Here is a 22,913-nt window from a genome sequence, read left to right as displayed (position 1 = left end):
GAGCCTTACTCCGCAAAGATGGAGAACAGATAGAAATTTGTATCCTTTGAGTTAAAATCACCCATTAGTAGTTTAGAAGTGTTACATTGCTTATTTCAGAAAGTAGGTTGATGTACGGATGTAGTGCACTTTTACAGCTGACTGCAATTGGTGGGAATATTATTCCTTTGAGATTTTTAGGGTAATCGTCTATATACATGTAGCTCCAGAAACTATTGCAGTCTTTTTCCATATCTGTTTCTTTTTTGTTTTTTTTATTGCCCCAATGTGTGAATGCCTTTTTTAGATCAGTATTTTTAAAGAAGTCATTCATAGTATATTTTTTACTAGTGAGCGATATATAACTTTTTTTTGGGTTATTTCTTTCACCAATTATAACTTTATGCAAATCTGCAGCGTCTTTTTCTAAATCTTTTTCATTGAAGTTATTTTTTATATTTAAAGCATTTAGTTTTTCTGAAACACCTTCAAACACTTTTAAATGAGCTTTTTTTTCGTTTATGAATCTTTCTATAGTGTAGCTGATTGCTGAAAGAATACTATAAAGTAGTACATCATATTGCAGTTCAATGGAATTTATAGAAATGATATAAGTTTCTTTTGGGTTATTATATTCATATTTTTGTATGCTAAGTTCAATATTCAATATTTCTTCTATAGTTTTAAGCTTATGACTAATATCAACATCTTGTATTAATGAATTGATGGATTGCTCTAAGTTGATAAGTAGATTCATAACTAGCTGGAATTTGTATATAGAATACTTGCTTAGTACCATTGGATCAACTTCTTTATATTCATTGCATCCCATTGTAAGGCCAAGAATATATTTTTTAATTAAATCCCTAACCGTTATATTTAAGTTGAGTTCCTTAAGATCTTTCTTTTTTATATCCTTTATGACCTTTTTTATATTTTGCAGGACTGTTTTAAGATTGCTTTCAAAACATACATCAATGTGATCTGATGGGTGGCTCTCCATTGGAATGCTAAAACGCAATGCTTTTACATCGAATCTCCCAGCATCTGCATCAGTGGTAATTTTGTATTTGTAAGAGGTATATGGGCTCTGCACAAAAAATTCATTTTGGTATATGGCCTGATAGGTATACTCATTACTGTGCGATATCTGGCCTTGGGCACACTTCTTCATTTCGATGAAAGGAGAAATGTATGTCACTGCCATTTCGGTACCACCTGTTTTGTAGTAGAAAGAGTTTTGTTCTGCGATGCTGCAAGCTATCTCATACACAAGATCGTCTTCTGGAGCATTTTTGATGTGAATTCGGTTTTGCATTTTAGGCATTAGAATCTCGTTGGCAACTTTTAGTGTGTGCAGGTTCAGTTTTTCTTGTGCTACTTCTGCCGTGTTGCATATTTTATTTGCAGAGGAAACAGGCGAGTATTCAATAGAAAGATGCCCATTCTCGCACATGAAATTTCTATTGTTTTCATTGGAATTACAGATAGACACGGTAGTGTTAAAGCATGGCCTAATGTCGCCGCTTTGGGCCTCCAGAGCTTTTTTCATATCTGATAAACTTTCAAAGAGCTCCAGATCAACGCTCTTTGTTCTGTCCCACTGGCTGTTTTCAATTAGTGTTTCTATTTCAGCACGCTGCACGGGGTTGCCTTCTCTTAAGTTTGCAATCTTGTAGAGGCCAAAAACAACAGCCAGCTCTTCTAGCGTTATGTACAGATCAGTATGGCTGCTATTGTAGATATTAGGCAAGCCAGAGCTAACTCTTACCATTTCCTTATACGTGTGCTCTATTGCTTTCTCAATTAAATCTTCTGTGATAATTTCAACATATCCATTGGCTGTGGCATTTACACAGGTGTTGCTATGCACATTCATCTTTGCGTTGTTTTGTGAAAATAAGCCGAAAGAGTTGCTGGTGCAGCCAAGAAGCATCTTGTAGACACTAAATGCCCTCGCAGGTTTATTTTCTACGATGGAATTAATGAGGATTTCTGCCCTCTTTTTGAGCAGTGCATATCTGTAGACATCAAGGCTTTTCAGGATGGGAACTATCGTTATAGACATGACGTTTTGCAGTGCTGAGTCCAGCTCATTTGTAAGCACTTTAATGGCAGTTTCCCTATCAGCCGCGTCTAGGGCGTTTAAACCTATTTGATTCTTCAGAATCATTTTTTTTTCCAGATTAAACACCGAGTGCAGTATATACCTCATGGCACTGCTGATGAAAGAGGCTTCTCTTATTTTTTTGTTTTCATCGGTTTTCAGAATGTTGCTCAGCACCCATGTGTTGTGTGCTGTTGCACTTGTGCAATCAAAAACTCTGTCTTTTAGATCTTCTGAAGAAAGACTCTCATATTTTTGGTTGCTTGAGAGAATATCTCCAATGGGTATGCCGGTGCGCTCTACGCTCTCTGCGCTGGGGTAGAACAAAAAGCCTAGGAAAGACTGCAACTTGTTCTGCTTTTTTTGTTTTTTAGTGCTGGAAAAGCCTGTGCTGTGCAGGATTGTTTTAGACACCGCCATTTCAACAAAAATGTTCTTGGTGACATAGAGCTTTTCGCCTCTTAAATCCAACAAGCTGCTTCTATCGCTGAAGTCCAGGTATCTAAGCACATTTTCTCTTTCTTTTTCCTGGATTGCAGCGAAGTTTTTAGACTGCTCGTGCAGCTCTTTCTTGGACAAGTTGGTGGGAATTGCAGCGCTCCCGAAGTTGAGCTTGTATGTTTTTGCTGTTTTGACTCTTTGAGAATCCATGGTCTCATACTCGCTCGACTCAAAATCTGCACTTCCTGTATCTTCACGCGAAGATGCTAACTTTGCAAAAACTGTAAGATACAAACTTATTATACTTATCGTTTTTATGACTTTCATATTTTGCCCAGCCTATCTCCTATTTATAGATTTTATTTTTGATTAGTAAACAAAAACTTCAAATCTATCAGCTAATTCAAATGCTTGTTTGTTTGTGTATTTTAGCAGAGGCTGCCAATTTAATAAATAAACAAACAAGCTTTCTACTCAAAAGGTGCATAGTAAATATTTTTCCAATGTATTTTCATCAATTAGCATTGGAATTAGCAGCAACAAACAAACATGTGCACTAATTGAGACATATGAAAGACACTTTAGTTTGTTTGCTACTTCTCAAACAATAGGCTGCCATTAAACAGTATATTGAATCTCTCACATGCTGTATTACCAGATAAAAACACACTATCCTCTGCGTATGCGCATACATCTGTAGAGCTATACTCACAGTTGGGCTAGATAAACAGCCACTGCTCCCTATTCTTTAAAAACATTTACATATATACAATACACTGCAACATCATCACATAATGTAGGTACATTCAAGACATCTACTGAAATATATGCACAGAAGAGATATTCTAGTGCCAGCATAAAAATAAACACTCTACATTCTGAGAATGTTTGTAATTTATGTATAGAGCATATTCAGTTGTGAGAACTTGCACCAAATACGAATAAATGGCAGAATATTTCGACTAGCAAGCTCTGCTTTTACATTAATAAAAAAGTACAAAATTATCCAAAGCATACTACTAGAACAAAACTATAGACATTTATTTTTATTTCGTAGACTAGTATCCAGCTACAAACAAATCTACAGATTAGCACTTTTCATGGGTGTCTAGCTAACACTTGCTACCCAAGTAAGAGCTGATTATCAGAGAAGGAAGAGGGAGCTGCAATGGCCTTGGAGCAAGGTCTTTTGAAAGTGAAGAGTCGATAGAAAATATGTAGCTAAAGATGCTTTTTTCTTTTTTGTAGATTTCTGTTTGGCAGCTCAGTGCGAACTTTTCAGCTATTTCTATCTGCTTCACAATCTGCAGTTTTATAAGGTTGTGCATTATGTCGCCAAGGAGCACTTCCAGATGGTTCTGCAAAATGGTTGGAGTTAAAGTGCCTTTAATGTAGCTTAGTACTATGCTGCAGATCCTTGCTTTAGTTACAAGAGTAAATGCAGCATCTCTCTCTGCAAGAGAAGAGTGGTAGATGCTAATGCAGTTTTTCAAGAAGAAAAGAAGCGAGCTTATGGAACCTGCGCTTTTCTCCACGAATGGGTTGTCGATTAGCTCAGCAAGCTCTTTGAAGTTCTCAAGTCTTATAATGCTGTTAATTATTTTTTCAAGCACGGCCATGTCAAAGCTAAGATCAGTGTTAGCAAAAATTCTTGCATCCAAGTAGCTCCAGGGTATTTCAACTGTTGCTACATCATAGCCATCTCTCAAAATGGTCTTTTTCCATTCTTCAAATGGGCATATGAGCCTGTTTACGGGCCTAAAGACAGATTTGTTTTCCGGTCTTGGCATAGCTTCTTTGGAAGTATTGCTCTTGGCATCCGCAAAGACTGAAGAGTACTTTTTTTTAATTTCTACAGATGCATAGAGGCCTGTCTTCTTTACCTTTTTCTCTTCTTCTGCATAAAGACCGACCGCTCTCTCGATAAAGTCTATGCATTTCCCGTTCTGCGAATAGTTCAAGAGCATCTTTCTGCAGATAAAGTTCTGTAAATCGGTGTCTTTAACAGAGAAAGAAGGCGTTGTGCTAATAAGATCATTGCTTCCCTCCAATTTAACTTTTATGGAGTAGCTTTCCTTGGCAACCAGCGATGTGTATATATCAACCATGGCTTTTGCTATTTTTTCTCTGTCGTACTCCATGCATGCATTCATTAGGCTGTTTCTCTGTTTGTCGGTGATGCCGTAGAGTTCCAGGAAGTAAAGAGTTCTGTAGACAGAGGCTAAGTCGGTATTGAGTCTTCTGCTGTTATCGAACAAAATACTGCTTTCCTGTTTTTGGTCTCTTTGAATGTACTCATCCAAGTCTCTCAAACACTTCTCTGAGATAGCATGGAAAGTGCTGGATCGCTCATCAGATCCCAAGAACTCACTGGAGTTTACCTCAACAAAACCAGCTGCTGCTTCAGCACCTCCAATTACCTTTGTGCTTACGAATACCCCAGGATTGCCGTTTAGGAGAAAGCATCTAGCCGTGGATAGCACAGAGACAAAGACATAGCCCACTGCACAAACACGCTGCACGGAAAGTATTGTCCTTTTCATCATCTTAAACTTCATTATTTCAGAATCTTCTTCTCTTTATATATCTTATTTAATCTGTTTACACCCAAAAAAATGATAAATAAGCCCAAACAAACAAACATGACAGTGCACAAAGACAAATTAAAAACAGCACAAAGTGCAATTATAAACAAAAAGAAATGAGAGACAAGATAGCTCTAATTTGCAGGCCATCCACACATCGTAGAAGAAAAGGGCAAAGGATCATTCAAGCGTTTAAAAGTAAAAGCATCAGAACTAAAAATCATCATGGCTCAGACGACCGTCGTGAAAGATAGAATCATCACATGCAAGGTATTAAGAAAACAAAACAATCAGCAAAATCTAAATTCATAATAAACATTCATACTCGTCATCTATAACCATCACTTTGTTTTGTTTTAGGACTTTATCTACAATGTGCTCAGACTGCTTTCATTCATCACAATCAGAGACTCTAGCCATGAACGTCATCTTCACTGCACAGGGGTACTAAAAATAAAATTTATTTAACTCTGACTTGGAGAAAATACAGGCATATTTTCGTCGTTCTGGAGGCGCAGATAGAGAGCGCAATAGTTTACACGCTGCTATTCCCCTTCTTTCTCTCCTCCTTGCACTAATAGATATAAAAAGAAGAACATTGGATTTATTATTACACACTGAGCTGTATGCTATGTCTTGAGAGCAGAACAAATGAGCGCACATTCTGCAATTTACAAATAGAAAGAGCACTGTCCTATATAAGCTTAAAAGACGTCCTTGAGGTTGTTGACAGAAGAATTCTGTCGCTCTCTTTCTTCTTTGCAGGCGTGGTGAGCATGAAGAACAGATACCGCTTGCCTATCCCCAGATTGTTGTCGTTGAGAGCGGACTCCCAGAGAGAAAGTATGGCTGAGCTTCCTCCCGGGGAGTAGTCACACGAAACCTCGTATCTCTTGTACTTGTGCAGCTTCACAGAGTCAAACTCTTTCATCTTCTCCTCCGTTGAGAGCCCAAGGCTTTCTATGCTTTTTTCTATTCTCTGCACTGTGCTCTCTATCCGGTCTTCCTCTATAACGGTTTTTGAGCCTTTTATATTGACAATGTATGCAGTGTCTATGTGCCTATCCACCTTCAGCATCAGACAGCTTATAAACCCTCCCTGCAGCCTGATGGAAGAGAGCGCCCGTATGTACCCCATTGCATTTTGGTATCCAAGGGGCCCTGACAAGCACGGCTTTACTCCGTTGTATTTAAGCTCTATAACCGGGACTCTTTCTGCATTAGCCTGCCATATGGACATGGGGTAGCCTTGGAGCAGCACAGAGCATGCCACCTGCAGGATCTTTCCCACGGTTATTTTGCTGGAGATACACTGCAGGCCCTCATCCAGCTTGGCTCTAAGAGAGTATATCCCGTCTGTAATGGTTATTACGTCTGTGCCCCCTTCTACAACAAGAACCTTCATGTACACTGCTGGGCTCTCATCGTGCTCTGCAATGCGCTGAAGAACAGACTTAGGGTTGAGTTTCCATCTTTTCTTTGACTCGAGGAGCACCAACCGCTCGATTTCAGAGTTCTGCAGCTCCCCTCCTCTTTTCTGAATTTCCTGTATTTGCGGGAGCAGAGAGATCCACGCCCACTTGAACAGAGAGAACATGTCGTACTCCTCTTCATCTGAGCGAGTTAGCGGGAATATTTCTTGTTTTACTTTTCTGTACATCTGCAGGGCATCTTGTATCTCTTTCTCCCTTGGATAGATAACCTTGGGCTTCGGAGGAGATATTTGGGAGATTGTGCTGCTCTGCAGAAAGTCAAAACTTCTTCTTGCTTTTGCTGTGCATTCTTCGTTCACGTACACACTCGATCCCTCAGCTGTTTTAAATCCCGGAAGCTTTGTGAATGAAGAGTTTGCGGTGTGTGCTCCCAGCTCTTCTTTGAAGAGATACATATTCTCACTCTCTGTCTCTTTAATGGCTTTTTCAGTGAACTTTCTTTTTCTCTGGAAGGTTCCTGTTTCTATGTCCAGGCTGTCGTCTGGATCCATCAGCTGAGGAGCTCCAAAGGCTTTCCTGTACTTCCCTCCTCTCCTTGGCGGGCTTGAGAACTTCATTTCTTTGAAGAGTATGTTGTCTGTGAACTCTTTGTTTATGGGAGCCTTGGAGTGGAAAGGGCCTTTCTTTAAGTCTCCGTAGAACGACTCATTGTCTGAGAGAAAGTGGTAGCTCTTGTTCTCTATGCCAAAGGACTGGTCGAGGCCATTGTCAGGCACAGATGCAAACTCTTGTATGGGCTCTTCCTTGTCTATCAGGCTGCTTCCCTTCAGGAGAGTTTCCCCCTCCATGAATATTTGCGATATTTCTGAGCAGCTTGGGCTCTTCTTCTTCTCTTCTCTGGGCGCCATGAGCTAAAAAAATAGATTCTGTTTAAGAAAAAACATGGTTTGAGCGGGATTCGAACCCGCGCCTCTATCGAGATTCGATCTTAAGTCGAACGCCTTAGACCACTCGGCCACCAAACCACACAAGACTGAACAGCCCTGGCTGCCTAGCTCTTTCTAGAGTGGGCATGCATCTTCTGCCCATTTTAGCTCTTCTCTCTGCTTGGGATGCTTTTCTTTTCTCTTCTGATGCATTCCTGCACTGTAAGTGAGCTGTGCTATCCATTCTTTTTTAGAGCAAACTTTTCATTCGCTGCTGTTTTTCTTCTCTTTCAAGGGCCGTGGGAGAATATAATAAAATATTAGAAGCAGGCTAAATGGCTTTTAGTGTGTGTTTTATTCCTTGGTTGGATGTGCATATAATAGCACTATTCAGCAGGATTGTGGGTGTTCTGCTTTTTCTAAATCACGAGTCAGTAGTATGCTCTGTTGTACGGTTTTTATGGCTTTATATTCCGCACTCCTTCATTTTCAGAAAAATCTACTCTTTTTTTTCTTCTCCAGCCCAAAAACATCAGACTCTCCGTTGTCCCTGAGGTACAGGAGCGTTATGTAGAACCAGTTGGGGAGAATAATGGCAGAGATGGACGGCAGAAAGGAAAGGTCTTTGTAGACATACGGAACATCTTTGTCTTTGTGCAGTTTCTCTCCTTGCAGGTAGTATATGTCTTTTTCCACGTTGGATGACTCCTTCCAGTGCTGAATGTCTTCTTTTCTCAGCTCAAACAGCTTTTTTATGGACTCGTTGCTCTGTATGTTTTCTGAGTTGTTATTTGGGAGAAAATAGCAGTTTTTTGAGATCAGATTTGTAAACCCCTTCCACACCCCTATCGTTATTACTATAAGGGGAAGTATGAGAAGCAGAGTGATGTACTGTTTGTGCGAGACAAAGTACACAAGCGTTATAGCATGGAAGATTATAAGAGAGTAGAAGATGCTTGTGAAGAGGGACGGCCAGTGCTCTCCCCCGCTCTCCAGCTGGCTTTCGTGCGAATACAGGAAGAGAGACTTGTACACAGCAAAAGCGCCAAAGAAGTACAGACAGCCAATTGGCATAAACAGCGGGCATATGATCGAGTATATGAGAATCATCGGAAATAGGAGAAATACCTGCGGGTACAAAGACCCAAAGTTTATCGGCTGCGAGTCAAATCTTTTAATTTCCTCTCTTCGCGTGAACACTCCGCCTAGGATGTATGCTAGTACCCAGGAAAGAAGCCTGGGAATCTGCAGAAGCTCAGACATCAGCCCGCCAAAGGTCTTGTGGATGAGAAGATTAAGAAAGAAGATGGAAGAAGACACTACAGGGGTGGAGACAAGGTGTTCAATTGTCCAGGTTGTCTGTTTGGTGCTGTAGACCAGCCCGGCAATGCTTGTTCCAAAAATAAGAACAAGAAATCCGTTGAAAAAAAGAAAGATCGAGTATTTTTTTGTAAAACTCTTCTGAAACTCAATCTTTGAGATGCTCCCCTCAAAGACACATATCCACCACAGGATGGAGGGCGCAATGGAAATGAACTGCGAGTAGACAGTGGGAACAATGATACCCTGAAAAGTTTTTCGAAAGTTGGAGTTTCCTATTATGGCGCTCAGCTCTGGATTGATTGCTGTAACAATCGAGTCAAACGTGTCTATATTGATGATTGTTGAGACAAAAAATACAAGCAGAATAAACAAAGAGACAAACACCACGGTGATTATTGTCCCGAGTATTTTTTTAACCACCCGCCGCACCCGAGTGTCTGTAAGCGTGGTCCAAATAATCAGATCTGGGGGAGGGGCTTCTATGGCTTTGCAGCTGAAAGTGCCGGAGCCTATCAGAGACATCCGCAGAAAGCTTGCATCCTTTGTCTCTTTGAAGGTAACAAATCCGTTGTGAGCACCGAGGGGAATGCTGTTGATAAAGTTTATGTATGCTCGCTTCACATTCAAAATAGACATGGTTGACATAAATATCGATCCAGAGCCGTCTATATCGTATCTATCGTGTAGCTCGGAGTTGTTCTGCGCTTTGAACAGAAGCTCGTCACTAATGCTCGCTTTTGAAGCCTTTTCTCTTTCAATTTCGATCTTTTCAGTCAGGGCCTTTATATTTGCTACAAACTCTGCTATTTTAACAGGCTCAGCGCTCTCATTTATTTTCTGCAGCACGTCAAAAAACTTTCCGTTAAATGCCTTGTCCACAAGATGGTCCAGCTCCTCTTTGTACTGCTCCTTGGGCACAGGGTGTGCTTTCTTCCAGGCGATCGCGTTGGAAATAAGGTCCATTGTTGAGTCGTAGTTCTCAATGTGTTTTTCAAAAAAGCCTGTGTCAATCGAAAGGAAGTTGAGCCGCATAAAAAACTTCTGCATTTCTTTCTCCAGGCTTATGATGGCAGCCTTTTTCATGCTGTTCAGCTCTTCGAGGGTTTTTGTGTTTGTCACTAAGTGCGCATTTTCAGGCTCAACACTTACTCCCAGCACTTTCAGATAGTACAAAAGATCTTTTTTGTTGACGATGAACTTTGGCAGGTTCGTTATTAGAACTGTCCTGGAGCATATGTTGATTTCGTTCAGCGCATTCTTGAAAGACTTCATTTCATCGGTCATTTTCTTTATGGAGGGCGTGGACTTGGAGAACACGCGGTCTCTTATGTGGAGCTGCCGAAGAATAACGTATTTCCTGTAGAAAATGTACAGGAAGTATATAATCACAGCCGTTACAAACCAAACACCCAGGCACGGAACAATGCAGTTTACGTGCCGAGGACTGTAGGACGTGGAGAGAAAAGAAAGATTCATGATGATCTGGAGGCTGATTTTGCTCTGCGCAAAGAAAAAGTAGTACGCCCCAAGGGCCGGAAAGAGAACAATCGAAAGAAAAAGAAAGATGGTCCCAAGAAGCTTAAGAGTCTCGACAAAAAGAAACGCATCAAAGCCCACGAGCTCGAAAAACACAGTGTCTGATATTCTAAACACGGGAACAATCCAGTCGAGAGCTCCTTTGTACACTGCAGCAGGGTGCTTCTTGTACCGTTTTGTGTTGGTTGAGTACATCCACGGTATTTTTTTCCGACAAAAGATAAAAACGCAAAAGATCGCAAAAGAAATGCCGAGCTGAAAGACAAGAGCCAGACGAATTGTGTTGTCTGCATCAAGCAGGCTGGGCTTGGACACTATTTCCAAGGAGGCGTGTCTTTTTTGCACGGGGGGTTTTCCTTCTTCTGCCATTCTGTTTATTTTGCAGAGTTTCGAAATATGTTTTATCCCTGGGAGAAAGAATGGACTCGCACTAGGAGAGGGTCTGTATGCCAAATCCTTGCAAAGACAGGAGATTAAGGTACTCACGAGTTTTACGCATTCCTGCATACTTCTGTAGGTGTAAGAGTTTTTCTAAAAATAGGTATTTTATTTGCAAAGAACCTGATCCTCTGGAAAGTACACTGGTCAACCGTGCTCTTCTATGGGCAGCCATTGGCAGCAGATTGCCAGTAGACACAAATGCATTTTCGAGTGTTCTGCAGTTTATTTCGCTGTCTCTAGCGGAGTATAGCCCGAGAATACGCAGATCACAACTGCCAGAATATTTTATGCGGTGAAAAAGAGACACACGCCTGCTATCTGTGTAACGGTATTTTTTATTTTTGGAATCTCTGCAGACATTGGAGCACAAACTTATTTATGCTTAAAGTTTTCTTTTTTTATGAGACTACAATTGGAGTATGTGCATCTTGTGCACAGACACGGGGAAAGAACGCCCTTGATGTTTGGGCCGCATGATAAAACAAAATGGAATTTGTGCCACCGCGTGTCCAAGATAGACTACACAATTCCTAAAAGGAATGTAACTGCCATGGACAAAATCAAGGGCCTGCTGAGCTACATGCACATTGGGCCTGCTAAGCCTTTGCAGTTCAAGATTTCGCAGAACTCTGGAAGAGACTTCAACTGTGCGCCTGGGCAGCTGACAGATACCGGGCGCGCAAATCTCTTTAGTTTAGGGACATGGTTCAGACAGAAGTACGTTGACACACACGGGCTTATAAAGCCCAATTTTGATAAGAACGAATTCCACCTCAGATCGACAAACTTCCAAAGAACCCTGGAGAGTCTGCAGTCTCTGATGCAGGGAATGTACAGGAACTACTCCAGCAGCATGGACGTAAAAGTGGTAGACATGACACAGGATACGCTCACGTGCAATCGCTACTGCCCCAGGCTCAAGTCGCTTAAGGAGGTATCGCACGAGAAAATCAAGAAGATGTTCGAGCCCCAGGCAAAAGAAATACGAAAATACTTCTCAGACAATCACTCATCATTTTTCTCATCACTCAGCCCGTATGCAATATACGATCTTGTGGTGAGCAGCAGAGCGCACGGGTTTGTGCACTTCAAAAGAGTGCCACAGCATATAATGGACACCCTGGAGAAGTATTCGATTGAGCTGTGGTTCAAGCACTTGAACAGCAAAGAAGCGCTGAGTCTGAACACGGGGGGAGTCATGAAAGAAATAGCAGAGCACATGATTGTAAAAGCAACTGATGAAAGATCGCCTCTCAAAGCCTCCATTTTCTCAGCACACGATGTGACAGTCTATCCCATCCTCATGGCAGTTGGATTAGACACAAAGAAATGGCCAAAGTTCGGTGCGAATGTCATCTTTGAGCTTTTCAAAAACAAAGATACGCAGGAGAGATACGTGCAGATGCGATACAACGGGAAGAAAACAGAAATGCCAAGATGCAACCCTGTTAGAATCAAAGACGGGCTCTACTGTCCGCTTGAAAGCTTTGTCCAGATGTGCAACGAGACGTACATACAGAACTTTTCAGAGGCTTGCATAAAGGAATAAGGCGTACAAATAAACGATTTTTGGTAATTTTTCTTTTTATGGATAAAACATTTCGTAAGGCAGCAGATATTATATGCGAATATATTAACGAAAGGAGCGAAGACATAGAAGATCCACTGCGGTTTGCGAATGATGTGTTGTCGTACTACATCATAAACGCGGAAAACGAGAGCATTGTTGGCTTTTCAGAGAGCATTTTCAGAGAGACCATTGTAGATCTTCTCTCCACCGATGCAGCCGAAGAAAGCGACATAGAGGTTATGGCGCAAATACCAGTGTCGTGCATCGACTACGACAGCCCCTTCCAGAGAAAAAGAAGAGGAAGCGTGAGCGCCTCTGGAAATCCCTTTGCGCAGGTGGAGGAGCATCCTAAGGACAAAAGTGTCTCGGAAATGCTTCTGAATATTCTGAAAAATACGCGAGTTATAGCCCAGACGATGGACACCGAGCAGATGGAAAAACTCGTAGCAACAATGTACGTGCAGCCGGTCAAGAGCGGGGAAGAGCTTATAAAGCAGGACGAGTACGGAAAAACAATGTATCTGATAGAAAGCGGAGAGTTCCAGATCTGGAAGAACGGAAAGCTAAGAGCAACGCTTCGAGAAAACTCTCTTTTTGGAGAAATATCTCTTTTGTACAGCTGTCCCAGAACCGCAAGTGTTCTCTGCACGATAGATGCACAGGTTTGGGTCGTAACTTCAGACGCGTACACTTCGATTCTTATGGTGCAGCAGAGAAAAAACAGAGAGCTTATATGCGCATTTCTTGAAAAGAATAAAAAGTATGTAAATCTATCGGCTAAAGAGAAGGAAAGAGTCCTGCAGTCCGTGCACATACTGCACTTCTCAAAAGACGATGCAGTAACGGTCTCAGATCCCGGCATATTTCTTGTTTTGGAAGTGAGCGCATCTGAGAAAGAGGCGAACAAAGGCGGAAACGCCGTGTATTCTGAAAGAATTGTGCCTGGAAAAACCATACCCAGCGGAACTGTCTGCAGGTCTGATACAACTGTTCTTTTTATTCCGGACTTTATAAATGCTATAATTGACGGAAAAGACAAAAAAGTACAGTTTAACAGCATTAAGTAAAACTTTTTCAGCTTATCTTATTTTTGGCAAAGTGCTATGGCACAGTGTACTTATTTTTCTATGCTAAAGCTCTCCAAGTCAGCAGTAAATAGATGAGAAACACCCATTTCAAAGAAACTGTGCTGCTTAGAAAGTTTTGCTCTCTATGATCTATCTCACAGAAAGGCTACAGTGCGCTTGAGCTCTACAGCTATACTTATTGTATGACCTACTGAAAAACAGCACTTCATCTGGAGCAGTGAATATTTTTACTTCGATTATACTCACAGTATGCATCAGTCAAGAAGGATGAAAAAAGTAGAACTAAGAGAACAACTTCCCGGGTGGAATAAACACCAAGAAAAACAGAAGATGTAGTGGTAAGTACTTTTATTACTAAGAGAGCAGATAAAACTCTTTCTAGCTGCCACTTTTCTTTTGCAGACAATGAGAGAAAAAGCTTTGCTGTGCAAATGTGCTGCAAGAAAAAGCTGTTTGTCTATCCAGCACCAAACTCTATGAAAACTTTTCGTCTTTTGAAAGGCCCTCTTGCGGGTACTCAAACTTGAGAATCTTCTGCATTATGTCTACAGTGGTCAGCATAACTGTCCGACAGCATGGCCGTTTAAACCCGAGCTGCGTCAGTATGCCTGCTTTGTCATCAGAGACCGTGCATCTCTCCATGTACTCTTCCCACTTGCTGGAGACTTCTTTTCCGCACGTAAAACATCGAACTGGTATTAGCATAAAAATTTACTAGCTCGCCGCTCTTAAATAGAAATTTTTACAAAGTGCACAGATGTCATGCATCACCGACTGTAACAGCTGTCCTTCCAAAGGAGCGTGCGCAATAAAGAACGAGGGCGAAGGGCCCAGCAAGATAGAAAAAAGTTTTATGGATAAGATCGTAATAGGAGTAATGAGCGGAAAAGGCGGAGTGGGAAAAAGCACAGTTTCAGCTAGTTTGGCACTGCAGCTCTCCGCCGAAAGAAAAACATGCATCATTGATGCAGACATAGCAGGGCCAAGCATTGCGAGGGTAGCAGGCGTTGACAGCTCGCAGATCATTGCAGAGACACACATTCCTTCGAAAGTTGACTCTTTGTACGTATTTACACCAGAAAAAAAGAGTGGGCCCACCAAGGGAGTAGAAATCCTGCAATATCTAGAAAAGATCAGCATAGAAGAGTACGATGTGATCGTGATAGACACACCGCCAGGCACATCAGATGTCCACATTGCCCTTGCAAAGCACATTCCAAACATAAAGATTGTCCTGGTAACCACGCCGCACAAGCTGAGCATAGCAGACACTAACCGGCAAATATCATTTTGCAATAAGTCTGGTCTGGAGATAGCTGCAGTTGTGGAGAACATGAGCGGGTACAAGTGTGCAAGCTGCGAGCACGTGGTTCCTCCCCAAAAAACAGCACATCTGACCAATCTCAGAGCAGATCTACCGTGCATTTCAATACCCATGTCTCAGATGATAGCAAAAGAGTCAGATAGCGGTGTCATCCAAGAGCTAAAAAAATACATGAATATGGCTGAACTGAAAATTTTTAAATAATGCAAGCTGCAATGCATGCGCTTAAACAGCCCATAGAAAATATAACAGACGAAAAAATAGAAGAGATAGAAGAGTACATAGAGAACGAGGAAAGAGTGTACCAGGTGGCATCAGAGATAGAGCTCACTCTCTTTTCGTACATAAAAGAAAAAAGCTGCTCTTTCGGAAATATAAGCAAAGATATATAGAAAAACAAAAGAAAATTTTATGAATAGGAGAAGAAGAACCGCAAGACAGAGCTCAAATGTGTTCATGGCCTTCACACAGCCGCAGATACTGGAGCTGAAGGAGATATTCAATCTTCTGGACAGCACGGCAGACGGGTTTATTTCAGAGGAAGACCTTGTTTCCTTCCTGGACAGCATAGGTGCTCCTCTTACGAACGAGGAAATCAGTGAAATGATGTGCGACATGGGCGAAAGATTCAACTTTACGCAGTTCCTTACGTCTCTGTGCGAGAGACTGGCAAACCTCGATGCACAGAATGTAATTGAGCAGGCGCTGGGAACATTTGACCCTGCGTGCTCGGGAAAGGTGGCCATTGCGGACCTCAAGGAAAGCCTTCTCCAGGGCGAGGGCGCAATCACCCCGCAGGAGTGGAGTGTTCTGGAGAAGGAGCTGAAGCCAGAGGAAGGAAAGCTGCCCATCCCAGAGATTGCCAAAATCATAAAAAACTGTGGGCTTGTGTTTGCTAAGTAGTGGATCTGTGTGACTGCAAAACACATTCAATAAAATGGCAATTGTTTATCTAGATTTAGACTACTTTCAGTGCGGTAGAGCATTTCAGTTGTATATACTGGTGTACTTTTTGTGCATAATTTGGAAGATCTCAGCGTTTTTGTCTTATTCTTTGGTCCACTTCCTGTGGTACGCAAGGCTGTGCACAGAGTATCCAATTAAAGGTTTTTCATATAATTTGCAGAGTTTTTGTTTGTATGGAACTATCTATAATAATACCTACGCACAACGAAAAGAGCAATGCGCCTCTTTTAATGCACCTTATCTCAAAGGTGCTGAAGGGAGTTGCATACGAAGTGATAATAGTGGACGATGGAAGCACCGATGGAACAGCCGATCTGTGCTCAAAAGTTGCAGAAAAAACAGGCATAGAAGCACAGATTCTTGTGCGAGATCGAAAGATGGGGCTAGGAAATGCATACAAAAGAGGAGTAAGCCACGCAAAAGGAAGCTACATCGTTATTCTTGATGCCGATCTAAGCCACGATCCCCGAGAGATCCCCAATCTTCTCAGAAAAATCAAAGACACACAGGCTGGGATAGTCATAGGCTCTAGATACAGGGAGGGCGGAGGCACGTGCAACTGGCCGTTTCTCCGCAAGCTTACAAGCCAGGGCGCAAACATCCTTGCACACATCTTCACAGGAAAACAGAATACAGATATGACGAATAGCTACCGCATATACAAGAAAGACATAATTACATACGCAATTCAGAATGTACAGGCGCAGGGCTTTGCCTACCAGATGGAGATACTCTTCCACTGCAGCAAAAAAATAGAAGAAATTCCCATTAAGTTCTACGAAAGGCTCTCTGGGCGCTCCAAGCTGTCTGTAAATGAATACGCACAGTTTCTTCTTTGGGGAAGCTCTTTATTGGCCAAGCGTGTAAAAAACAGCACGCAGGAGCTCCTATACAGCGAATAGCTCAGCAATTCTAAAGAGAGCGTGATCACAGATATTTCACGCTCTTGCACAAAAGATGCTCGAATATTTCTATATGAAGACGCAGTATTTTTACTTTTTTTTATGGATAAGTCGGCGTTTGAGCTTCTGAACTACTTGAAAGAAGACGAGATAAAGACGATGTACTTCGACAGGAGATACACAGGCACAGAGGATGACTATTTTGATGAGCTGCTTACATCGGGAACAATATACGTGGGAAATCTTGCAAAAAACATCGAAGAGTCGCAGCTGTACGCTCTCTTCTCCCAGTGCGGGCGTGTAAAAAGAGTGATCATGGGCCTGGACTCGAAGAAGTACACGCCCTGCGGCTTTGCATTCGTGCAGTACGAGAGCAACGAGTCTCCGATGCAGGCTCGAAAGTACTTCTCAAAGTACGCAATTGGAAGAGCCCCGATCTACATCGACCTAGACAGCGGATTTGCCGAAAACAGACAATTTGGAAGAGGATCAAAGGGCGGGCAGGCGAAGGAAGACTACGGCGGATATGAAAGAAAAAGAAGACATGTTTAATAAAGAAAACTTAATAAATTTTAGATGCATATTTTAAATGTAGCAGAGAAGCCGTCCGTCGCAAAAGCAATTTCAGATATACTGTCAAACGGAAGCGCGCACTCAAGCAGTGGATTCAATAAATACTGCAGAGTTTTTAAATTTGACCTTCAACTCTCCGGAGCACAGACGAAAATGGTGTTCACCAGCGTGCTCGGGCACCTATACGCCCTGGAGTTTGAGAGAAAGACTCTGTGGAGTGAAGTTGATCCGATCAGTCTTTTCGGGGAAAGAGTGCACTGGACAATCCCAGCAGCAATGCAGGATGTGTCTAAAACCATAGCAAATCTCAGCTCGCAATGCGCAATGCTTATCATCTGGACAGACTGCGACAGAGAAGGAGAGAACATAGGCACGCAGATCTCCAATCTTGTACAGAATAAAATCAGAAGAGTCAAAAGAGCGCGCTTTTCGGGGCTGAGTAAGTACGAGATTTTCAGAGCCCTGGAGAATCTTGGAGAGTTGAATGCACACGAGTCGAAAGCAGTTGAGTCAAGGATAGAGATAGATCTTCGGATAGGCGCAGCAATAACTCGGCTGCAGACCCTCCAGCTGCAGAGCGTTTTAGAGAACAAGTCAGTTATCAGTTACGGCAGCTGCCAGATACCCACACTAGGCTTTGTGTGCGAAAGAGAAGAAAGCATAGAGAACTTCATCGAAGAAGAGAACTGGAGCATACAGGTTGAAGTAGAAAATAACGGCAAAAAAGGAGTGTTCAAGTGGGACAGAGGAACTATATACGATGAAGACTACGTAAAAAGCAAGATGGAATGGATAAAAGACGGAGAGCTGGTCGTAAGCAGGCTGGAAACAAAGAAAGTGCAGAAATGGAGGCCGTATCCCCTCCGAACTGTTGAGCTGCAGAAGTTCTTTGCCAAAGGCCGAGGCGTCTCTAGCTCGCATGAGCTTATGAACATCGCAGAGTCGCTCTATACGTCTGGATACATCAGCTATCCCAGAACAGAAACTGACGCATTTCCTTCTACCTTCAACTACAAAGAGCCTCTGGAAAAGCTAAAACACGATTCAGTGCTTGGGGAGTACGCTGCAAGTCTCAGGCCAGGGAGACCCTCAGCAGGAAGACACAACGACCAGGCGCACACGCCAATATATCCCATGAAGAGCGGATCTGATCTAAGGGGGAAGGAAAGGGCTGTATACGAGTACGTAGCCAGACGGTTCCTTGCCTGCTATAGCGAGAACGCAGAGGGAGAGGAAGAGCTGATTGAGTGCACAGTCAAAGGCGAGTGCTTTAGGAGAAAGACTCTGAAGGTCCTGAAAAAGAACTATCTTGACGTATTTATCTACGAGAAGTGGGGAGATACAGAAATTGACCTGGGGCTATCCCTGGGGCAGGCGCCTAGGTGGGCAGCTAGCCAGAAAGAGTCCAAAACAGAAAAGCCACATCTTCTTACCGAAGCAGAGCTTATCGCAAAAATGGATAACAATGGGATAGGAACAGATGCGACCATACACGACCACATACACCGGATAAAAGAAAGAGGATACATCCATGTCGTTAACACAAACTCACTGAAGAGCACATGGCTTGGGCGCTCTCTAGTGAACGGGTACAAGAGCATAGGCCTTACGATCAGCGAGCCGCATTTGAGAAAAGATTTTGAGTGCAACCTCAAAAAAGTGTGCAGCGGAGAGTTTAGCCCAAGTGTGCTGGTGCAGCAGGAGCTTAAGAAGTACGAAGAGATATATAGAGTAATAGAGAGCAACATTTCAAAATTCAAAGAGGAGTTCATAAAGAACAAAAAAGGCCCAGGGGAGGGGGGAGAAGCTTTGATGGCAGGAAATAGGAACAGTCCTTCTGAGCTGGAGAACAAAGCTCTCACAGAAGACACACGCTCAACCGGTGCGTACAAAAAAACCTTTTCTCGACCCGAGCCGTCTTTTCGGAATAAAGATAGCAAAACCACTAAAAAAGTATACAGAAATCACATAGATATGGAAGACTCTGCAGATAACAATGGACAGCAAAAAAAGAAAAAGTACGAAAAAGAAAGGTTTACCAGCAAGATAAACAGTCCAAAGAAACCGTTCGCAAAGGACAAACCTGCGTTCCAGACAGAGGGAAGATATCCTGGATACAAGTCAGCAGCTGAGATTTTAAGACAAAAGGACACTGCACACACTAATAACGGTCTAGAAGATGGAGATGATAACTCATTCGTAGCACAGCTGCCAAAAGGCACCATCGTATGCCTCTGCAACATAGTGGCCAAAGAGAAGAAAGTGATGAAAGAAGGGCCTAGTAAGGGAAAACTGTTCTATGCCTGTGCAGCAGGTCAGTGCGATTACTTTGCATGGAAAGACTCGGCAACTGAGAATGCTGCACAGGCGCGGGCTATACTCCTTAAAAAAGACGCACCGGCCCCTAGAGAAAGAGCTCCCATGAGTTCTATGCACACTGATAAGGTAAAATGCGATTGCAACATGTCAGCGAAATACTTTCTCTCTAAAACTGCGCGAAACAACAACAGAGGGTTTTTTAAGTGCAATAAGAGCTACAAGCCGTGTTTATTCTTCAAATGGGAGGATGAAATAACAGATTTAAAAAAAGAGAAATAGTTATTACTGGGTAAATATTGGATCAAATTCTGTTGTACTTTTAATCATAGATATTTGTGATCTGTTAGATAATCTTCAAATAAACATAGAATGAATAATAAAGATTTATTGCCACTCTCAATTACAAACATATGTACCAAATTGTATGGGTCTATGAGGCGGGGAATGATAGCAGAATTCCTTCTGTATTTATAGACAATATTTTGATCATAAAGCAGAGCCACTAAGCACCAAAATGATTAAGATTACCAACATTGAATTCTCGGGTTATATTAATATCTATATTCAGCATATAGTAGAGAGTACACTAATACCAAATCATAAATAAATTTAATTCCTACTCCAACTACAGAACAAAAAGAGATCACGGAACATGCCATAGCTATCATATCATTTTTATCTATACCAGTGCAAATGATGTTCTTGGGCCATTCTCGGGCTATGCTCTTAGGCCACAACACATCTTCCCATTTACTCAAGCATTCTAGGCAGGTATGAAGTAGCCTCGGGCGCCTTCAACAAGAGATACTCACTTATTGCAAAGGCACAGCTTGCAAAAGCCGCGTGGCTCCCCATCTTTTGCGCTCCTTCCAGCGCAAAATACTCAAGAGCCTTTTTCTTTCCTTTTGTTCGCCTGAGTGCCTGCACCACCCCTTTTACTCCTCCAATGATGCCCCCCAGCACAAGCCCTGCGCCTGTAGCAAAATATACCCTTCGTATGTCGCTGTCTTTATATAGCTGCAACTGCTGTGTTTCTTTTTTCATTTTCTTTTGCGCACATGAGAATAAATCATGCCAACCTCTCACGCACAATAATATACGGCACCTCTGCCGTTCGCATATCAGAGCCAGGCGTTGATGCAACCCATCGGTGGCGGGTCTACGTCCGAGGATACAAAAATACAGACATAAGCTACTTTATTCGAAGCATCACTTTCAAGACACACGAGACATTTGCAAACCCCACAAGAACAGTCGAAGGCCCGCCCTTTGAAATCGAAGAGTGCGGCTGGGGCGAGTTTACTATTGCAGGAAAAATCTACTTCACAGACGCGCACGAAAAACCTCTTTCATTTATTGTGTCTCTAAAGCTCCACAACGACCCGACAAACAGAGTAATTGGAGACATCGAGTACAACGCAAACGAAATAGTAAACGAGAGAATGGACACTATAATATTTGAAAGCCCCTCTGAGGCCATATACAAGATCATGCAGAGCCATGAAGAGCCAGCATTCGATGGCGACATAGAGAAAAGAATTGTCGAAGAGCGCACAAAGATAGAAAAGGCCATAGACTATCTCATTTCAAAACTTGGAGAAGAAAACATAGTTTAGCCGGTCTTTCCACGCCCTCAAATAAAGTTAGTATAAAATTACCACTCTTATCTGAACATCAGATTCAGAAGTCTTGCAGTGATTCTTCTTTATTTTTCCTATGAGCGAGGACTTCGTATATAAAAAATAGCACGCGAATATTTTTTAATAAAATGGAAGTTCTGACGCTGGATGATGTATACTATACCCGGAAAGAAGGGCCACAAAAGTCGGTGGTGAAAATGGCAACTTCTGGAATAGGTATAAAGGTGCAAGGAGTTGCAGAAATCACAACAATAACAGCAGACGAGATAAAGGAAATTGTAGAGCACTACGGAGTGATTGACCACACTGTAAAAATAGTGAGAAAGAACGGGACAGTATGCATACTGGACGGAGTTACTGCCGAGCACCTGGAGAACATAAAGCAGTATGCAAAAAAACACTACAAGCTAAACATCTACCACAAGGCTCTTTCCGTTGAGGGAGGCGTGCACGGGCAGATAGAAGTGCAGAACACTTCCCTGGAGTTTAAGGCACAGGATAGAGCAATATTTGACGTACCGCTCGGGCTTATCTCTAATGCATACGAGAGAAAAGGCGAAGGCATCATAGATATAGACGAAACATACTTTGGAGTCTCTGAAATACGGTTTGGCTGTCTCAAAGAGGAGAGCAATGTGCTGCAGCTGATTGAGCTGATAAAAAGCTCCTCTGCGGGAAGCGACCAGCTAGAGGTCTTCTCGATTGACGAAGTTGCATGCATCCTCCCCAGAGGAAAGTCCAAGCTCTCCCTCACGGCTACGTGCATGTATTTAATTGGGAAAAGATACAGCCACCAAATGCTGTTCAGCAGCATCACCCGAATGTTCTACCTTGAAAGAAGCATGGAAGAAGGCGTTGAGGAAATGTCGTATCTTATATTCGAGCTGAGCACACCGGTGCGCCAGGGACAGACAAGGTACCACTTTGTGAACCTTCTCCTTCCAGAGGACAAGATAAAAGCGACTCTGGGGAAAAACTCTACAATTCTGTACGCTGACGAGGAGGAAGAGCTTCCCGTGCACGAAGAGGACAAAGAAAAAATTGAAGAGCTGGGTCTTAAGTACGTGCAGGAAGGGAGTCTCTCTGAGTGTGTAGTGGGAATGGTTGAAAAGCTCTCAGGCATAAACTCGATCCACACAGGGACATTCACCACATCCACGGGAAGCAAAGCGCTTAAGTGCTCACTGAAGGCTAATGAAGGCTTCCTGTATCCGCTGAAGAAAGGCTTCCTCTTTGTGCCGCAGATTGCATACATTGAGTACGATTTGATCAAAACAGTTGAGTTTAGCAGAGTAAATCTGAGCTCAAGGACCGCAAAGACCTTCGATGTTAGAGTTATTATGCAGGACAAAAAAGAGTATATGTTCAACAGCATTCAAAAGGTGGAATACAACGCACTGGAGGCGTACCTTACAAAGAAAGAAGTGCACTGCCTGAACGAAGTTGTCAATGAAGTGTGGACTGGCACTAATTCAGGTGATGACGACGAAGAGACAGCAAGCGATGAAACAAGCGAAGAGCTCTCTGAGGAAAGTGACCCTGAGACAGAGCAAAACTCTGAACAAAACACAGAGCAGGATTCAGAGCAGAATTCAGAACAAAACAATTCAGAGTCAGAAGAATAGGATGTTAAAAAATATAATAGCTTATCGCAATAAAATAACAAATACTTGGCTTAAGACATATTTATTTATTTAGGACATTTTCTTCATTTACTTTTACTCTTTAACTTGCAGGCACCTTTTATAATAAAATAGATT

At 42.3% G+C, this 22,913-nt stretch overlaps 16 protein-coding genes across 16 annotated transcripts; 10 read left to right on the top strand and 6 right to left on the bottom strand.

Moving 5' to 3' along the window:
- Positions 1-64: 64 nt before the first annotated feature.
- NEMIN01_0068 (uncharacterized protein) lies at positions 65-2,854 on the bottom strand (the record flags this gene model as incomplete). The annotated part of the gene is made up of 1 exon (XM_051476010.1): positions 65-2,854. One exon carries the CDS (start codon positions 2,852-2,854, stop codon positions 65-67), a length of 2,790 nt encoding a protein of 929 aa, XP_051331970.1.
- A 785-nt stretch (positions 2,855-3,639) lies between these two features.
- On the bottom strand, positions 3,640-5,073 carry NEMIN01_0067 (uncharacterized protein; the record flags this gene model as incomplete). The annotated part of the gene is made up of 1 exon (XM_051476009.1): positions 3,640-5,073. The coding sequence occupies one exon, from the start codon at positions 5,071-5,073 to the stop codon at positions 3,640-3,642; it is 1,434 nt and encodes a 477-aa protein (XP_051331969.1).
- Positions 5,074-5,806: 733 nt separating this feature from the next.
- NEMIN01_0066 (uncharacterized protein) lies at positions 5,807-7,453 on the bottom strand (the record flags this gene model as incomplete). Its single annotated transcript, XM_051476008.1, has 1 exon — positions 5,807-7,453. One exon carries the CDS (start codon positions 7,451-7,453, stop codon positions 5,807-5,809), a length of 1,647 nt encoding a protein of 548 aa, XP_051331968.1.
- A 507-nt stretch (positions 7,454-7,960) lies between these two features.
- Positions 7,961-10,699, bottom strand: NEMIN01_0065 (calcium permeable stress-gated cation channel; the record flags this gene model as incomplete). The annotated part of the gene is made up of 1 exon (XM_051476007.1): positions 7,961-10,699. The coding sequence occupies one exon, from the start codon at positions 10,697-10,699 to the stop codon at positions 7,961-7,963; it is 2,739 nt and encodes a 912-aa protein (XP_051331967.1).
- Positions 10,700-11,171: 472 nt separating this feature from the next.
- NEMIN01_0064 (lysophosphatidic acid phosphatase type 6) lies at positions 11,172-12,320 on the top strand (the record flags this gene model as incomplete). Its single annotated transcript, XM_051476006.1, has 1 exon — positions 11,172-12,320. The coding sequence occupies one exon, from the start codon at positions 11,172-11,174 to the stop codon at positions 12,318-12,320; it is 1,149 nt and encodes a 382-aa protein (XP_051331966.1).
- A 38-nt stretch (positions 12,321-12,358) lies between these two features.
- On the top strand, positions 12,359-13,408 carry NEMIN01_0063 (cAMP-dependent protein kinase regulator; the record flags this gene model as incomplete). Its single annotated transcript, XM_051476005.1, has 1 exon — positions 12,359-13,408. The coding sequence occupies one exon, from the start codon at positions 12,359-12,361 to the stop codon at positions 13,406-13,408; it is 1,050 nt and encodes a 349-aa protein (XP_051331965.1).
- Positions 13,409-13,903: 495 nt separating this feature from the next.
- On the bottom strand, positions 13,904-14,134 carry NEMIN01_0004 (DNA-directed RNA polymerases I, II, and III subunit RPABC5; the record flags this gene model as incomplete). The annotated part of the gene is made up of 1 exon (XM_051475946.1): positions 13,904-14,134. The coding sequence occupies one exon, from the start codon at positions 14,132-14,134 to the stop codon at positions 13,904-13,906; it is 231 nt and encodes a 76-aa protein (XP_051331906.1).
- A 52-nt stretch (positions 14,135-14,186) lies between these two features.
- On the top strand, positions 14,187-14,957 carry NEMIN01_0062 (uncharacterized protein; the record flags this gene model as incomplete). The annotated part of the gene is made up of 1 exon (XM_051476004.1): positions 14,187-14,957. One exon carries the CDS (start codon positions 14,187-14,189, stop codon positions 14,955-14,957), a length of 771 nt encoding a protein of 256 aa, XP_051331964.1.
- NEMIN01_0003 (uncharacterized protein) lies at positions 14,957-15,145 on the top strand (the record flags this gene model as incomplete). The annotated part of the gene is made up of 1 exon (XM_051475945.1): positions 14,957-15,145. One exon carries the CDS (start codon positions 14,957-14,959, stop codon positions 15,143-15,145), a length of 189 nt encoding a protein of 62 aa, XP_051331905.1.
- Positions 15,146-15,164: 19 nt separating this feature from the next.
- Positions 15,165-15,656, top strand: NEMIN01_0061 (myosin regulatory light chain 12; the record flags this gene model as incomplete). The annotated part of the gene is made up of 1 exon (XM_051476003.1): positions 15,165-15,656. The coding sequence occupies one exon, from the start codon at positions 15,165-15,167 to the stop codon at positions 15,654-15,656; it is 492 nt and encodes a 163-aa protein (XP_051331963.1).
- Positions 15,657-15,892: 236 nt separating this feature from the next.
- On the top strand, positions 15,893-16,621 carry NEMIN01_0060 (dolichol-phosphate mannosyltransferase; the record flags this gene model as incomplete). Its single annotated transcript, XM_051476002.1, has 1 exon — positions 15,893-16,621. One exon carries the CDS (start codon positions 15,893-15,895, stop codon positions 16,619-16,621), a length of 729 nt encoding a protein of 242 aa, XP_051331962.1.
- Positions 16,622-16,723: 102 nt separating this feature from the next.
- NEMIN01_0059 (nuclear cap-binding protein subunit 2) lies at positions 16,724-17,173 on the top strand (the record flags this gene model as incomplete). The annotated part of the gene is made up of 1 exon (XM_051476001.1): positions 16,724-17,173. The coding sequence occupies one exon, from the start codon at positions 16,724-16,726 to the stop codon at positions 17,171-17,173; it is 450 nt and encodes a 149-aa protein (XP_051331961.1).
- Positions 17,174-17,197: 24 nt separating this feature from the next.
- On the top strand, positions 17,198-19,792 carry NEMIN01_0058 (DNA topoisomerase III; the record flags this gene model as incomplete). The annotated part of the gene is made up of 1 exon (XM_051476000.1): positions 17,198-19,792. The coding sequence occupies one exon, from the start codon at positions 17,198-17,200 to the stop codon at positions 19,790-19,792; it is 2,595 nt and encodes an 864-aa protein (XP_051331960.1).
- Positions 19,793-20,263: 471 nt separating this feature from the next.
- NEMIN01_0002 (uncharacterized protein) lies at positions 20,264-20,557 on the bottom strand (the record flags this gene model as incomplete). Its single annotated transcript, XM_051475944.1, has 1 exon — positions 20,264-20,557. One exon carries the CDS (start codon positions 20,555-20,557, stop codon positions 20,264-20,266), a length of 294 nt encoding a protein of 97 aa, XP_051331904.1.
- Positions 20,558-20,571: 14 nt separating this feature from the next.
- NEMIN01_0057 (YEATS domain-containing protein 4) lies at positions 20,572-21,129 on the top strand (the record flags this gene model as incomplete). The annotated part of the gene is made up of 1 exon (XM_051475999.1): positions 20,572-21,129. One exon carries the CDS (start codon positions 20,572-20,574, stop codon positions 21,127-21,129), a length of 558 nt encoding a protein of 185 aa, XP_051331959.1.
- A 152-nt stretch (positions 21,130-21,281) lies between these two features.
- NEMIN01_0056 (structure-specific recognition protein 1) lies at positions 21,282-22,778 on the top strand (the record flags this gene model as incomplete). The annotated part of the gene is made up of 1 exon (XM_051475998.1): positions 21,282-22,778. One exon carries the CDS (start codon positions 21,282-21,284, stop codon positions 22,776-22,778), a length of 1,497 nt encoding a protein of 498 aa, XP_051331958.1.
- Between the last annotated feature and the right edge of the window lie 135 nt (positions 22,779-22,913).

Source organism: Nematocida minor (genome assembly GCF_024244105.1).
Source record: "Nematocida minor strain JUm1510 chromosome Unknown 7925, whole genome shotgun sequence".
NCBI classification, from domain to species: Eukaryota; Fungi; Microsporidia; genus Nematocida; species Nematocida minor.
Note: the sequence above shows the minus strand (reverse complement) of the source record. Positions and strands in the feature narration are given on the sequence as shown.